The following is a 16,641-nucleotide window of genomic DNA, read 5'->3' as shown; positions in this document are numbered from 1 at the left end:
TGCTGGCACCCCAGTTTCTTGAGGACCTCTTGCAGCCTCCACCACAGCCAGGGGACAAGCCTAAGCTCAGTCACGAGAACCTTCTGTCCACAGACATGGGCTCTTGAGCAAGTGAGGGATGATGGGGGGAGCCAGGGGCTGTCAAGCGGTCCAGTTTCGAGTACTTCCTAAGCATCTGTCTGTACCTGGCCCCCTCCCACAACGGTCCTCGCCACCTCTGGTGTCCAGAAGCCCCCAACCATCTTCAGCAGTCATTCTGTCCACAGCCACAGAAAGCACCATCAACCTCTCCGAGCCTGACCCGTAAGGGCCTTACTGACGCACTTCACGTGACATCCCTGGGTTACAGGGACAAGGGCAGGAATCACAGTGACTTTGGTGCTCATGCCTCACAGTCAGAGCGGGACACCGCTGACTCAGTTCAACGCCTGTTCTGACTTTGTGACCCAGGATGCCCTCCCTGTGGCATGGGGTATTTAGAAGGAACTTGGGCACCTCTGGGGGAGGGAGGGAGAGAAGGGGAGGCAGGGGAAGGAAGGAGGAAGGGAAGAGAAGAAGGAAAAAACCACAACTGTTGTTTTCACCAGAAGCTTAGTGTGATCTGGCCGGTGCTTCCCGAGGCAAGAACAGCCCAGATGAGGTCTCAAGAATCTGTTGCCCCCCAGTGACAGCAGCTAATGTATACTGTGAACTTCCCCGGTGGCTCAGTGGTAAAGAATCCGCACCAAGCAGGAGATGGGGTTCGATCCCTGGGTCAGGAAGATCCCCTGGAGCAGGAAATGGCAACCCACTCCTGTATTGTTGCCTGGAGAATTGCATGGACAGAGGAGCCTGGCGGGCTACAGTCCATGGTGTCTCAGTAACTCAACGACAACAGCATTTACTACAGGCATTTACTGCACAGGACACCCCTCCCGCCGCCTGACTGAATGCCATTTCCGAGGTGTGAGAACGGAGACTCAGGCCCATCGTCAGCCCACAGTCAACCAGGACCAAACAACTGAGCAAAGACCCATCCTGGGCGACCTGGGCTCGTGCTCTCGGAACAACGATGCTCAACGGCCCTGGACCACTTCCACCTTGGTTCACAGAGGAACTGATTACACGTGTGCATACACACTCACACACTCCCATTCTCTCCCTGTCTGGCTCCGCTTTCAAATTATTTTCTGCCATCCAACAATCTCCCCACCTTTCCCTCATCCACAAACAGGAACGAAGACACTCCCTTCCGACAGGAAGTCTAATGTGAAAGTGAAAAAAAACAAGCCCACTCCTCTTCTTCACTCAGTCAGCCCAGTACACAAAGCTGTTGCTAGAAACAGTCTGGAGGCTCTGGGGAGGGTGAGGTAATGGTGCCCGGAGCCAGAAAGGCGTGGCCAAAGCCATTGCAAGAGAAGGGCCTCAGGACAGACGGTTACAGGGCCAGGACAGGGCCGGGACCTCGAATCCTCATGCCACTCAGCCCCCTCAGATACTCCGCTTCCTGGTCGTGAGCACAGGAAGCGTCTCGGCTCAGACGAGCAGGGGCTGAGCAGGCCCAGGCTGGGCGAATTCCCAGGCATGGCTCAGATTGCTCCCACCCTTGGCCTGGGTGCACTCTCAAAAAGAAGAACAGGAGAGTACAGGATCCAAGGCCATTAACCTAAATTCCTACATGGGTTCCCAGAGGACGCGGTGAACGGGCTTGTCCACCAGCACACAGATTCAAATGATGTCCTTTGAACTTGGGGACATGAAAAAGCTGTTGGGCTTTCATCTGGGGCTAATTATAATAAACTGTCAGCTGATGGAGGCATCAATAGACGCTCTGTTGGATCCCTTACAAGCTTTTTTATTCATCTGGCGATGAATAAGCCAGTTGTCAAGGAGTCCGACTCAGTTGAAGACTTTTCTCTTAGGTGACAGAAATATGTGCCAGGGGTCGTTCTTCACTCTGAGGTCATCCCCTTCCTCACCCTGTGGCTCACAAACCTCACAGAGAGGTCTTCTGCCAGTTCAAGAGCTTGGTCTGGAAGTGCCTAATTACTTAGCAAATGCATATTTATCAGCATCTGCGCGGGTCCCCCTACCCTCTCCAAACCATGGTTCAAACCACCAGTCTTTAGGCCCTAGGCCCCCTTCAGTGTAAAAGCTGTAATGGTTCCCCAGTGCCTAGGGCAGCAGTCAGCCTGTTAACAAAGTAAGTGATGTGGGCCAGGTGTGACCCACAAAAGACACTCAGCCCCTGATGTCAGAGCTGGGGAGATGAGGGGACAGTAGCTGGGATTGGGGTGACCTTGCTCTAAGCAACCACAACTCTGCCTTTTGCAGGTATGGACGAAGGCCAAGCTGGGGTGGCAGGAGCCACCAGAGGACGATCAAAGGAAACTGGAAATCCAAGTTCTTACAAAAAGCCTCACAATTCTGAATGCAGATATTAAATATTTTTTTAAAAGACCACTAAAGAGATAAATGTTGCTATCAAAAGAATGAACCATAAGCAAACCCTCACCTCTAGATAACAGCCTACTGCAATATTTACAGAGAAGCATACAGAAGTTGGCGATTCACTTTGAAATGCACTGGGAAGACAGACTCATGGATGGACAGATAACAAAGAGCAAGTGGGGCAGAGGTCACTGGCAGAGCCTAGGATGTACAGGTATTCACTGGGAAATTCTTCCAACCTGACTGTGTGCTTGAAAGCTTTCATGATAAAATGTTGAGTGAAAACCACCAAAGGCTTAAGCAAACATCTATAGGCCAGACTAACCTGTGGATGGCCAGTCTGGGCTCTGTGGTCTACACCATTAAAGCTCAGAGTCCACCGTTCAGCTTCCAAAGTCTGTGGAGTCTTTCCTATGCTACTCCTCATCCCTCACTCCCCAGTCCATCTGCTCGCCCCACTTTCTCCTGTGTGCTGGTAAACCCAGATCCCCAAGGTCCACCTGACGTTCACTCTTGCCTGTGTCTGAGCATCTTTTCGCTAAATGCTTCTGGCGCTCAGGTTTGTCTTCCCCATGAGGCTTCCAGGGGCAAAGGGCACACCTCTTTCCTGTGCGTCACACCTAGCTCTGGGCTCACACTGCAGGACCTTGGCTCTTTCCTTGCTGTGGCTCATCAAAATAAATATGAGCAGCTCTGTTTTTGAAAAAAGAAAAGAAATTAAGAAAGAAAAAAAAAAGACACGCAGGCCCGCTGGGGCCCCACCCAGACTTCCTGAGAACGGGACTCTCAGGGCGGGGTGGGGCCAGGCCTGTCTGATGTTTACAAAGCTGGCCAGGTAACCCTGCCTGGCAGTGAGAGCCCAGAGCCATCTCTTAGGCCAATGTAACACTTTGTGATCGTCTGCTAACCCGTACAGAGTGTCCAGTCTTTACCCCTCAGAGCAGCGGTTCTCCAGATACTCGGCAATGTCTGCAGATACCTCTGTGGTCACCACCTGGGGCAGGAGGTGCTACTGGCGTCAGGTGGGTGCAGACCAGGGATGCTGTTGAACACCCTGCAACGTAAAACTCAGCCCTGACAACAGAGTCATGTGGCTTCAAATGTCAACAGAAGCTGAGGAGCCTGAGGTCTGTCCAACAGAACTTTCCATAATGATGGAGATGTTCTACAGCCTCTGTGTTCACACTGATGCCCGCTAGAGATGTGTGGCTACAGGAGCTACCATTCCAGACAGCATAACCCTGGGCCTTATAACAATCAGAAATTCCAGCCATGATCCATACTCTAGAAAAGTCTACCTTCCACATGTGCTGTGGGATTGCTAAGCATGACCATCGGACACGTGTGAGACCTGTCTCTTTAGTTCAGTTCAGTCGCTCAGTCATGTCCAACTCTTTGCGACCCCATGGACTGCAGCACGCCAGGCCTCCCTGTCCATCACCAACTCCCAGAGTTCACTCAAACTCACGTCCATGGAAGTCAGTGATGCCATCCAACCATCTCATCCTCTGTCTCTTACAGGGGCATTGGGAGCTCAAGTGCCCCACATGCCCACAGTTCTAGGGGTGGGAGGGGGCCATACCCACAGGTTCCCTTCTCTGGTCACGGGCGCTGGACGCCCACCCACACACCTGGGTATGTCTCCCCTCACCCCCTCACCTTGATGGTCTCCAGCTCCATGCGAAGGTGGTTGTTTTCCATCAGCAGGTCCCTGTTTTTGCTCTCAGTTTGTTGCAGCTGTGTCTCCAGTTCCGCCTCATATTCCCGGCTTTCCTCCTGGAATTCCCGGAGCTCCTCTTGCGTGTTCTCTGCCCTGCAGGATTCCCAGATGTCAGCTCATCACTGAGCGCTTATGCGTTGCTGAGTGTTAGACATGGATCTGCTCTTTATTCAACTGCCTTTTGAGGCAGGAACTGTCATTACTCTCATTATACAGATGATAAGGTCATCTGTCTCAAGGTCCTGCCAGGAGGCGCTAGTGGTAAAGAACCCACCTGCCAATGCAGGAGACCTAAGAACCTAAGGTTCGATCCCTGAGTCAGAAAGATCCCCTGGAGGAGGGCATGACAAGCCACACCAGTATTCTTACCCGGAGACTCTCATGGACAGAGGAGCCTGGTGGGCCACAGTCCATAGGCTCACAAAGAGTCGGACACGACTGGAGCAACTGAGCACACACACACACATCTCAAGGTCAAACAAGTCAGAAACAGGGCGCAGAGCTGCCCCCAGGTGTGCCTGATGCCACAGCCCTTTCTTAACCAATGCACCGTCCACTCATTCATTTAATGTGTAGTTTCTGGAACCCAAGGTATAGTAAATATACTTCAGACTGTATACTCTGCAGAGTTATTTACAAGCAGAAACTGGACGTAATACAAAGGCTCACTTACCATACCACTCTCTAGGGTCCCTGCTCCATATCCCAAACACCCAATCCTGGCTTCTCAATCCTTAAAATTCAAGGCTTTTTTTTTTTTTAACAAGCCCTTCCCTGGTGGCTCAGATGGTAAAGCGTCTGCCTGCAAAGCAGGAGACCTCGGTTCGATCCCTGGGTCAGGAAGATTCCCCTGGAGAAGGAAATGGCAACCCACTCCAGTATCCTTGCCTGGAAAATCCCATGGATGAAGGAGCCGGGTAAGCTACAGTCCATGGGGTCGTAAAGAGTTGGACAAGACTGAGAGACTTCACTTTCACTTTAAATCAAACTAAGAATAAAGACATCAGAGGAGCCTCAGAGGAGCTGGAATAAGACTTGCCTGAGCAGATTACAAGAATCCATGAGAAACAGTGAAAGAGACAATGTTACGCACACACCCACAGCTCCCCGATAGGGGCAGTGAAACACTGGTTTCAAATTTTAAAACTTGTAACAACCTAGACTGCTAGCTATAGGGAGAAGTTCTCTCCCACACACCTGAGGGCTGACCAGGTAAGGCATCTGGGACTTGATAAAATACTGCCACAATTAGATACTCTCTAAAAATGTGTTAAGTTCAAATCATAGTTGTTCCTAACTGTCACACCCTATTAATAGAGTGGTACAGATCATTGGGATATGCCAATACCTAAGATTAAAAAAGTCTGAATGTTAAGTTTTTCATAGCTTACTTATCTTGAATAGTATAACTTTGGAGGAACTAAGGTGATTGGCAGTGGAAAGAATCAGAACATGAGAAATTCCTTAAAAATTTATTGACTTAAATAATTTTGCCTATGTTACAAAACAGCGACAATAAAAAGAAACTGTTTATACTTAAAAAAAAAAAAAAAAGAAACAGACAAACAAAAAACTCTGCCAGAAAATAAGCTGGGAAGTAGCACAGCCTTTTGCTTAGGACCCCCTAGGCTCTGGGGTTCAAAACCCAGCTCTGCTGCCCCCGCCCCCACCCAACCTGGCTGTGTGCCCTCAAACAAGGTACTTGCTGTCACTGAGGCTCAGACCTCATTTGTAAATTGGGGTGAGAATGGTTTCTCCACGGGCCATCATGGAGATTTAATCGAGATGATGTATATTCAGTTCTTCACAGGGCTTGGCACACAGCAGGCCCACAGTAAATGTTCACTGCCATCACTGTGGGAAGAAAACTCAAGGTGAACTTCGGGGAACTGACCTCTGCTTGTAGGTCATAGCCAGGTCTTTCCAATAGTTGGCTTCTTCCTCCTCGGAGCTGAAGGTCTTGCCCGCGTCCGCCATTGTGGAAAGGAGGGGAAGAGTTCACTCTTCTTGGGGCATAATGTCTAGGAGAGAAAGTTTTAAAGCTATTACCCACATCTGGTTAAACAGCTGATCTTTAATAGAGGGGGGAAAAATTCCTCAACTTTATGTTGGATTAAATGTGGCAAAAAAAAAAAAAAATTGCCAAAAAAATTAAAAACTAAACCCAGACAAACTACAGTCCGTTATTTACATTACATTCATTATATTATATTACAATATGTTACATTCCAAGGATGGATACACCTACCAGGATTTGCTGATTTTACTACATTGGAGGGAAGAGGAAAGCAGGGCAGCTTAGGGGTTCTCGTTTAGACAAGCAGGTGCTCCCACCATCCCCATCACCACAGATGGAGAATGTCAGAAGCGAAGTCTGCAGGGTGAGGGGATACTTGACACCAGCTTCGGACACTTTTAGTTGGATTTGCCTGTGATCCATCAAGATTTAACACCGGATCTGAAACTCGGGGTGAAGTCCAGGCTAACAACACAAATTTAAGAGTCATGAGTTGGGAGCTGGTTCTTCCCTTTTCCTTGTGACTGAACCATCGGAGAATCAACTGAGGATTATTTATGGAACTCTGAGGAGTGCCAGTATCTGAAAGCTGAGCAAAGAAAGAAACGGTGATGGAAGGAGACAGGGGAGACAAGTGAGAGAGATGAGAACCAGAAAGTGACTACACTGGAGGAGACAGTCTCAAGGGGAGAATGGGGAATGAAGGTTCCATGGTATCCGAGATGCAAGAGAGAAGCTGGTAAGACGAGCTCTGGAAAACATCCACCCACGAGACTTGGTGAAATGTTGGTCATTGGTGATGTAAGCAAGAATGGTTTCAACACCAGGAGGAGGGATAGAGGAGGTGGAGGAGTGACTAGGAGGTGAGGAAGAGGAAGTAAGACAGGATTTTGGAGAACGGGGTGTGAGAAGAAAGGAGACAAATTAGAGTCCCTTGGACAGCAAGGAGATCAAATCAGTCAATCCTAAAGGAAATCAACCCTGAATAGTCACTGGAATGACTAAAGATGCAGCTCTAATACTTTGGCCTCCAGATGCGAAGAGCAGACTCATTGGAAAAGACCCTGATGCTGGGAAAGACTGAAGGCAGGAGGAGAAGGAGGCAGGCAGCAGAGGATGAGATGGTTGGATGGCATCACTGACTCAATGGACATGAGTTTGGACAAACTCTGGGAGATAGTGAAGGACAGAGAAGCCTGGCGTGCTACAGTCCATGGGGTCGCAAACAGTTGAACTCGACCTTAGCGACTGAACAACAGAGGGGAGTGGTGATAGGCTCTGAGGATGCTGAGCTATCCAGGACAGAGGTCAGGAACAGATTTCTATTTAACAGTTCTCAGTCCTTGGACTCCTTGCTGATAGCGCTTCTCAGTGTTAATAGCTTATTTTCTCAATTTAAGACTCTGAGTTTGTCAAAAAGTTATTAGGAATTCAAATGAGATTCCTCCAAAGTCCTTTCTTCCCTTCAAGATAGCTCACGGTTCTGTCTTTGGGGACAAAAGAAGGAATACAACCCCCAACTCTGCAAGACATAACTAACAAGCTGAATATCTAGGTAAAAAATACCCTGTATGCGAGACAGCAAAAGAGTCACAGATGTATAGAACAGTCTTTTGGACTCTGTGGGAGAGGGAGAGGGTGAGATGATTTGGGAGAATGGCATTGAAACATGTATAATATCATATAAGAAACGAATCACCAGTCTAGGTTCGATGCAGGATACAGGATGCTTGGGGCTGGTGCACTGGGATGACCCAGAGGGATGGTGTGGGGAGGGAGGTGGGAGGAGGGTTCAGGATTGGGAACACATGTATACCCGTGGCGGATTCATGTTGATGTATGAATATACACCAATACAATATTGTAAAGTAAAAAACAAAAAAATCATTCCACTAAATAAGTCAGTTTTGACACAGACACGATCACCAACCAAGTGGGTCCCTGGTAGAAACTGAACAACGATACCTACCTCTGAGTAAAGCACTTACCCACAGCTCTACATCTGTTAGGACCTGGATTCACAGCTCTCCCTTCAAATTTCTCGCCCTTCCCTGATTCAGAAAAAACATGCCATGTCCCCACCCACTCCCTTCTGGGGAACAGAGTTTCTCTGAAAGCTTGATCAAAGCAGAGAAGCTAGAGGGAGTAGAAAGTTGTTAACTTGATTTTTTTCCCCAGTCTGGCATCGCTTCTTCCATCTTTTTGTAATAGCACCCCAGCGTTCTCTTGGGGGAACCCACTCTACACTCCTTCCCTGGGTTTCAGGTGGACTTGTCATCAGCCACTGTACCTAGGAGATGGCATGTGACTACTCATGCCTCCAGCATCAGTAACAGGCTCAGAGGTGCGCCTATCCCAAAGCTGAGCCCAGCGACGAGGGTGAGCTAACCCAAGCTGAGCCAGTGACTGGATCAGAGGTGGGCCTAACCCAAGCTGAGCCAGTGACAAGGAAGGGCTTAACCCAAGCTGAGCCAATGACTGGATCAGAAGTGGGCCTAACCCAAGCTGAGCCAGTATCAAGGATGGGCCTAACCCAAGCTGAGCCAATGATTGGTTCAGGGGTAGACCTAACCCAAGCTGAGACAGTGAGCATCCAGGCCCAGGTCTTTCAAAGAACTATCAAGAAAGAAACCTCTGAAGGTGTAACTAACCTTAGTATAATGATAATTTCACAATATATACATGTCCCAAACCACCATGTGCTACACCTTAAACTTACACCATGTGAGATGTCAATTTTATCTCTGTAAAGCCGAGATCCGTGGGGGATGTAGTGGAGAAGAAACTCTCTTTCCATCAGGGTTCATGGTGGTCATCTCTCTATCACAAGGGAGGAGCCTGCCTGAGAATGAAGCCAAAACAAGAAAGCAGGGCCAGGAGGTGGACACCTGGGTCCAGTCATCCCTGACTGAAGGTGAGGAGGGGTAATCAGTTTCCTTTCTTGGTTGTACCAGTTAGGCCTGGATTTCTGCTACCAGGCAGGCCTAATGAATGTCTGGAGTGAACGATCTTGTTTGCTGAAAGTAGAAAGGATAAGAGCACCTAGAGTATAGATAATAATAATTACCACGGTGACAGGCAAGGGCAAACCTAATTCTGGTAATCCCTGCTCAAGCCACAAGCTCTAATGAGCCCAGAGCTCATCTAGTATGAGGTCACCAGACAAATGTCTACAGTGTTAAGAGGCTAGAGCCCACGCAATTGTGACTGAGTGCTGTGTGGCCACTGATGACTGTGTGGACAGGCTCAACCACACAGCATCGGGGGAGCTCTGCGTACAGGAGGGTGAGAAAGTCAGGAACCAGGAACAGTGAAGGTACACTGACTTTTCCTGCTGCTTGGAAAAAGCTCATGTTCAAGTTCATCATCATGAGTCCCTGCCTACTTCTCCAAACATCTCCTACAGCCCTGCTCCTCACCTGCTTACGGTGCAGGCACACAGCCTTCTTTCTGTTCCTTGAACATACCAAGCGTGCTCCCGCTTCAGGGCCTTTGCACTGGCTATTCTCTCTGCCTGGAATGCTCCTCCTTCAGATCTCTGCCCGCAGGGTCCCTTCTTGCCATTCAGACCTCAGCTGAACCGTCTTCCCTAGAGAACCTTCTCTGAAGATCCCACCAAATACCTCCTCCAGCCCTTCACTGCCACATTAATCCCTGCTTCATTTTATTTCATCACTTTATGAGCTGTGTTTCTGTTTTATCTGAAAAAGTTGGCTTAAAACTCAACATTCAAAAAATGCAGATCATGGCATCTGGTTCCATCACTTCATGGAAAATAGAAGGGGAAACAATGGAAACAATGACAGACTTTATTTTCTTGGGCTCCAAAATCTCTGCAGATGGTGACTGCAGACATGAAATTAAAAGATGCTCCTTGGAAGAAAATCTATGACAAACCTAGACAGCATATTAAAAAGCAGAAACACTACTTTGCCGACAAAGGTCCGTCTAGTCAAAGCTATGGTTTTTCCAATAGTCACGTACATAGGTGAGAACTGGACTATAAAGAAGGCTGAGCGCCAAAGAATTGATGCTTTTCAACTGTGGTGTTGGAGAAGAGTCCCTTGGATTGCAAGGAGATCAAACCAGTCAATCCTGAAGGAAATCAGTCCTGAATACTCACTGGAAGGACTGATGCTGAAGCTCCAATACTTTGGCCACCTGATGCAAAGAGCTGACTCGTTAGGAAAGACCCTGATGCTGGGAAAGATTGAAGGCGGGAGCAGAAGGGGATGACAGAGGATGAGATGGTTGGATGGCATCACCAACTCAATGGACATGAGTTTGAAAAAGCTCCAGGAGATGGTGAAGGACAGGGAAGCCTGGCGTGCTGCAGTCCATGGGGTCACAAAGAGTCAGACACAACTGAACGACTGAACAGCAACAACTGGAATATAAGTTTTGAACACAGGGATCCTCACCATCATTTTTTTTTTCCCCTAAATTCCCAATGCCATGAACAGTGTCTGGCATATAACAGGCATTCAATAAATGCTTGCAGAAGAAAAGAACACAGGGCAACATAGAGGCTGACCACTCACTGGAAGGGGATGTGAGATTAAGGGAAAGAAGCAAGAGACCCTCTGAAGGCTAGTTTTTATAAATCCCTAGGATACTTAATGTGTATCTGCATGCTCAGTCACTCAGTCATGTCTGACTCTTTGCAACCCCATGGACTATGGCTCCTTTGTCCATGGGTTTCTCCAGTCAACAATACTGAGTGGTTTCCCATTTCCTTCTCCAGGAGATCTTCCCGACCCAGGGATTGATTCTCTCTTGCGTCTTCTGTATCAGCAGGCAGATTCTTTACCACTATGCCATCTGGGAAGCCACCACCACTTAGCCAAATGGCTGAGAAAGGGACTTAATAGGATGCGGAAAAACCTTTCTCGCTCAGCACCTGAGTGGCATCTCATTGACGGGAAGGGGCTGAAGGACAGGCTGTCATGTTGGAAACTACCCATTTCCCAGGTTTTCATGATAAGGAATATTCAATACAGTTACTGGATAATAACCTTCATCCTGCAGCCTTACCAAAGACGAGTTTCAGAAAAGGGCACTGTTATCATGGCCAGCGAGGCTTAGGACTTAAGCCTCAGTAAAGAAATGAAATTGAGCTGTTTTAGGAGGCGCTTCCACTGTGGTGCTAATTACAACCCCTGCATTTTAAAAACACCCCTTAGGGAAGAAGAAGACGATGCTCAGGGCTAAGAGGAAAGAAATAACAGCTCAACTTCATTTTCTTCTGAAACACCACACTTAAAAATCTAAACCTTTATTTTTTTCCACTTGAAAATATCTCAGAAAAGTTCTAAAAGGCATTCTTGTCTGCCACAGACAGCAGGCAAGATGACTGGCAAAGCTTCCCCTTTCCCAGCATTATTTACTTGAGTTTATCATCACCTTCTGTTTGTGGGGTGCTAGGCATTTAATACGTCATTTCCAAACAACTTGACCCTTTCTGTTTACCTCTAAGATGCTGGAGAGAGAGTGTGTGTGTGTCTGTGCACGTGCTAAGTCACTTCAATTGTGTCTAACTCTTTCTGATCCTATGGACTGTAGCTCACCAGGCTCCTCCGTCCATGGGATTCTCCAGGCAAGAATACTGGAGTGGGTTGCCATGCCCTCCTCCAGGGCCTCTTCCTGACCCAGGGATTGGTAAGGCAATCACTGGGCTTCTTGGGAAGCTGGAGCAGAAACATTACATGTCTTGCCCATCTCCATAGATGCAAAGGAGTGAGAGAGGCAAACCAGACCCAAGTGCAAGGGAGACTTTGAATTCAAATTCAAGGTCTCTTTGGGGTTGCCGATAGACTGCATAGAAGTCAGATTCAGTTTTGGGGCCAAGCAGTCTTTTAAAAGGCACTGTGACAGGCAGGCGTCAGTGCGTAGTCATAGTATACACAACTTTATACCCACTGTCTTCAAGCTGGATAATGCATGCATTTATTGCATCTGTGTCAAGAGACTGAGCTTGCTAACTTGGATTCTCAATACACCATCCTGCCGCATCCTGTCCCAGCAGCTCTGTGGGCAAACCTGCTGGCACCTCAAGCGTATGTGCTATAGCATGTAAGCACAACCTGGGATCTAGTGGTCCCAGAGGTATTTATTTTCTGTTCTGGATAGCTTAGATCTATTACTCTTACAAAAGCGTTTCAGCAAGCTTTTTTTTCGGCATGTTTTCCATGATCAAACTTATTAAGAAAGTCTGAAAACACACTTGAGACACACACCTTTGATTTCAAAACTCTAGAAAAGACAAAGCAGTCTTTCTCAGCTCTCCTCTGAGTGAAGAAAGCCAGCACAGCTGGTCAGGAGCAATCCACACCTACAAACCATCAGGGATTAACTTCTCCACCCCAAGCACACTCCTTCCCAATCAAAACACATGGGAGAGGGGGAGAAAGAAGCTGCCAAAGGCCAGCACAGGTTCCCACAGCTTCCACTTTATGACGCAGGCTTTACATTTTGCATAAGTGACATCACTGGGGCAAAATCAGTCAAGAGTCAGCAAGTCTGACTTCTGTCTCGGTGCTTTCAAAGTCTGAAATGATCTACCCACAAAAAAAAAACCTCAGCAGGCATGCAAGGACATATGCCCAAGGGTGTACACCATCACTGAGGGTAATGATGAGGGGGAGCTGGAGAAACTTAACTGAAGACTGACTGGAAAACTGTGCAGTTAAGAATTAAGAGTAATGATACGGAAGAAAGTTTATGTTAAGAAAGTGCCATTTTTCTAGTGTGTAGCACAGGGAACTCTGCTCAATGTTATGTGGCAGCCTGGATAAGAAGGGGGGTTGGGGAGAATGGACACATGTATATGTGTGGCTGAGTCCCTTCGCTGTTCACCTGAGACTACCACAGTGCTGTTAATTGGCTGTAGCCCAATACAAAAAAAAAAGTTTAAAGTGTAAAAAAAGAAAATAGTGCCATTTTTGTTTGCAAATGTACCTTCCGCTGTGTACATAAACAGAAAGGGTCTGGAAGGAGGTACCAGAATGGGAGTAAGGCAGACACTAAGATGAGAACTTGTTCCTGACACCTACTACAATAAATGTTTTTTTACAATAAGCATATATTGCTTTTGAAATCTTAAGGAGCTTAAACGTAAACAACAAAAAACCCGGAAAGCTACTGTCCAAGGAGAATTTTATGCTACTGAACCAAGATGCCAGAGAGGGAGCTTTTCCTACAGTGATGTATTCTCCTCCATTCCAACACCTACTAAGTACTAGACACTGCTGAGCGTGGCAGACCCAAAGCACCCAAATCAGGACGAGGTGCAAATACTGAACCAGTCGCAGGCACAAACTTTCTATCTACCAGCACGGTCCTGTTAGGGAATTATCTTGTGAGCAAAGGGAGTGCAATCTCTCTGGCCTTGCACGTTCTAAACCAGAAGAACACACTCCGGAAACAAAAATAACATCCTAACAGAATAAGCGAAGTTAAGAAACTATTATCCAAGATGGGATAGAACACACCAACGAGAGGCCTCCGACACTTTAGGAGCATGGATCATCTGCATCTAATCTGACACAAAAGACACACCAAGAGGAAAAATTCAAGTTTCAGAAGTGGTGAAATACCCATGGTGGAGGTGGGGAGGTCAGGACTGGTCAGAGATTAGATAATAGGTGGCTCTGAGAGTCCCAGGACTACGACCCAGGGATCGAACCCATGTCTCCCGCATTGCAGACAGGCGCTTTACCATCTGAGCCACAAGGGAAGTTCAAAGGACCCTACCCACAGCCTATGCTTCCCCGGTGCCTCAGATGGTAAAGAATCCACCTGCAATGTGGGAGACCCGGCCGGGCTGGATCCTGGGTTGGGAAAATCCCCTGGAGAAGGAAATGGCAACCCACTCCAGTATTCTTGCCTGGAGAATCCCATGGACAGAGGAGCCTGGTGGGCTACAGTCCATCAGGTCGCAAAGATGTGGACACAACCGAAGCAACCTTAGCACGCAGCATACACAAGCGACTCACTCACACACACACACACACACACACACACACACACACACACACACACACACCCTACAATGCCATCCTTTCCTAGAATACATCAACAAAACTCACAGAGAAAATCTGAAATTTCTGTACAGCACAGGCTGCATAGGCCATTTCTTTAGAAAGGAATTTAAAGGGACCTACAAGTAGAGAGAGTCACAGCCAGGTACAAACCCTGGACCAAGAAATCAGGGAAGGTCAAGCCCTCAGGAGACAATGAACTTGAGAGGACTGGAGAAGATAACCTTAGGTTCCCCCAAAAAAGCAGTGCCCAGAGGGGTTTCCTATGACCTCAGAGAGGCAGGTAAGCCCAGTCACCGCATTCAAGCTTCAGAAGAAGCGTTTTCATCCTTTATCCAACCCTTCCCCAAAGTGCTGTCAGGGGAAATCTGAGCCGTCCTGCAGCAGAGGTCTAAGAAAGGCGGAGGGAACAAGACCGTTCCAAACACGTTCCCAAAGGGAGGGGAGTGCCAAGGAGGGGGTAGGTTTTTGGAAAGAGGACTCCGCCGAGGGTGGCAGCGGGGTGGGGACGTGGGCAAGCATGGGGACGGCGGGGGGCTACGAGGAAGGAAAAGGAGCTGGTGGCAGCAGGAGGAAAGGGCGAGGGCTGCGGGGCAGAAAACTGAGCGAGAAGGGAGACCAGGGGACTCTAGGAAAGATGTCGGGGTGGCGGGGGGTGGAAGGGAACAGGGCAGAGCAACCGGGCTCCGGGGACCCGGGACGAGCAGAGCAGAAGGGCCCGGGAAGTCAAGCAGGGAGGGGAGGGCAGCGGGGTCGGAGAGAGGCGAGCGCAGAAAGAGAAAGAAAGTTGGCGAAAGGGTGAAGATCCGGGTGCGCAGGACACAGGGTGGGAAGGCACAAAGTTAGGAAGGGAGGCTCCGGAGAAGGGAGATTTTTCGAGCCCAGCGCCCGGGAAGCGACGCCCAAGTGAGGGGCGCGCCAAGTTCCCTGCACCGCGCCGGCCGGTGGTCCCGAGAGCGCGGCGGGCGCCGGGCGGGCAGAAGAGTTTCCCCGCGGCCGTGGCGATGATGAGGACGGCGGCGATGGCAGCCTCCGAGCAACCCCTACCCCGGGGGCCGCAGCTCCGCACTTACCGGCTCCGGCTCTGCGGACCAGCGGCGGCGGAGGCGGCTGCTGCGGCTGGGGGGCGGTGCAGCCCGGGGCCTCCGGCCACCGCCCCCGCCCCCGCGCCCGCGGCCGGCGTTGTCCATTGGCTGCCGCGCCCAGGGACCGCGTCCCCCGCGGCCAATCAGCGCCGAGCAGCGCCTTTTGGAAACTTTTTTCCCCCGGTCCCGGGCGCGGCGCGGCCACGCGGCGGCCCTAGGCGGGCTGGCGGGAGGGGTTCTGGGAGGCTCCCGCTGCTGGGCAGGGTTCTGGCCGAGCTTGGAGGCTGCGGGCTGCTCTCTAGACACCGGGGGAAACTGGCTTGGACTTGCGGGCCACCTCAAGAAAATATGACTCCCTGCCCTTGACCCCGATTGCGTTTTCCTGTTCTTGGATTTTCTCCGAAGCAGATAGAAGAACAAAGATCTACGTCCGCTTAGAGTAAGCAATGTCCCAGGTCCTTCCCAGAACTTTACAACCAATATAAAAATTTCGACATCATTATCTTCTGCAAAGGCAGCAAAGCTCTTTTATAGGGATTTGTTTTGGAGCCTGCCCTTGAATCCTAGCTCTGCCCCTTAGCAGCTGTATGATCTTGAGCAAGTTCAGTCAGTTCAGTCGCTCAGTCATGATGCGACCCCATGGACGCCAGGCCTCCTGTCCATCACTAACTCCTGCAGTTTACTCAAACTCATGTCCATTGAGTCGGTGATGCCATCCAACCATCTCATCCTCTGTCGTCCCCTTCTCCTGCCTTCAGTCTTTTCTAGCATCAGGGTCTTTTTCAATGAATCAGTTCTTCACATCTGGTGGCCAAAGTACTGAAGCTTCAGCTTCAGCATCAGTCCTTCCAGTGAACATTCAGGACTGATTTCCTTTAGGATTGACTGATTTGGTTAGGGCAAGTTAACGCTCTGTGATTTACTTTCCTCATCTATAAAATGGGATTTGTGATAGGATTTACCTCTAGGATTATGCAGAGATGAAATGAGTTCACTTAGCATTTGTAAAACGTTTAGGACAGTGTCTCCGCACACAGTTAAGTACAATCTATGCAGGAGTAGAAGGGGGCAACAGAGGATGAGATGGAGAGCACTGTCGACTCAATGGACATGAGGTTGAGCAAACTCTGGGAGATAGTGAAGGACAGGAAAGTCTGGCATTCTGCAGTCCATGGGGTGGCAAAGAGTCGGACACAACTGAGTAACCGAACAACAAAAAATGTAGGTAGTGATCATGATTTTTTTTTGTTTTAGTGGTCCCTGGTAGCTCAGTAAAGAATCTGTCTGCCATGCAGGAGACCCTGGTTCGATTCCTGGGTGGGGAAGTTCCCTTGGAGAAGGAAATGGCAA

General features: G+C 49.0%; 1 protein-coding gene across 4 annotated transcripts in view; it reads right to left on the bottom strand.

The window, feature by feature from the left end:
- NDE1 (nudE neurodevelopment protein 1) overlaps positions 1-15,344 on the bottom strand; it is a 35,831-nt gene extending 20,487 nt beyond the window's left edge. For 2 of the 4 annotated variants that reach the window (XM_042239759.2, XM_042239758.2), the window contains exons 1-4: positions 15,280-15,344; positions 8,887-9,009; positions 6,045-6,171; positions 4,090-4,243 (exon numbers count right to left, since the gene is read on the bottom strand). In XM_042239759.2, the coding sequence (XP_042095693.1) occupies positions 4,090-4,243; positions 6,045-6,127 (237 nt within the window). In that variant the 5' untranslated portion in view covers positions 6,128-6,171; positions 8,887-9,009; positions 15,280-15,344. The remainder of the gene's footprint in view (positions 1-4,089; positions 4,244-6,044; positions 6,172-8,886; positions 9,010-15,279) is intronic. The other 2 variants (XM_042239760.2, XM_004020789.6) reach the window with 2 other exon arrangements.
- Between the last annotated feature and the right edge of the window lie 1,297 nt (positions 15,345-16,641).

Source organism: Ovis aries, chromosome 24 (assembly GCF_016772045.2).
Source record: "Ovis aries strain OAR_USU_Benz2616 breed Rambouillet chromosome 24, ARS-UI_Ramb_v3.0, whole genome shotgun sequence".
Lineage (NCBI taxonomy): Eukaryota > Metazoa > Chordata > Mammalia > Artiodactyla > Bovidae > Ovis > Ovis aries.
This window is presented reverse-complemented; position numbering and strand designations above follow the sequence as displayed.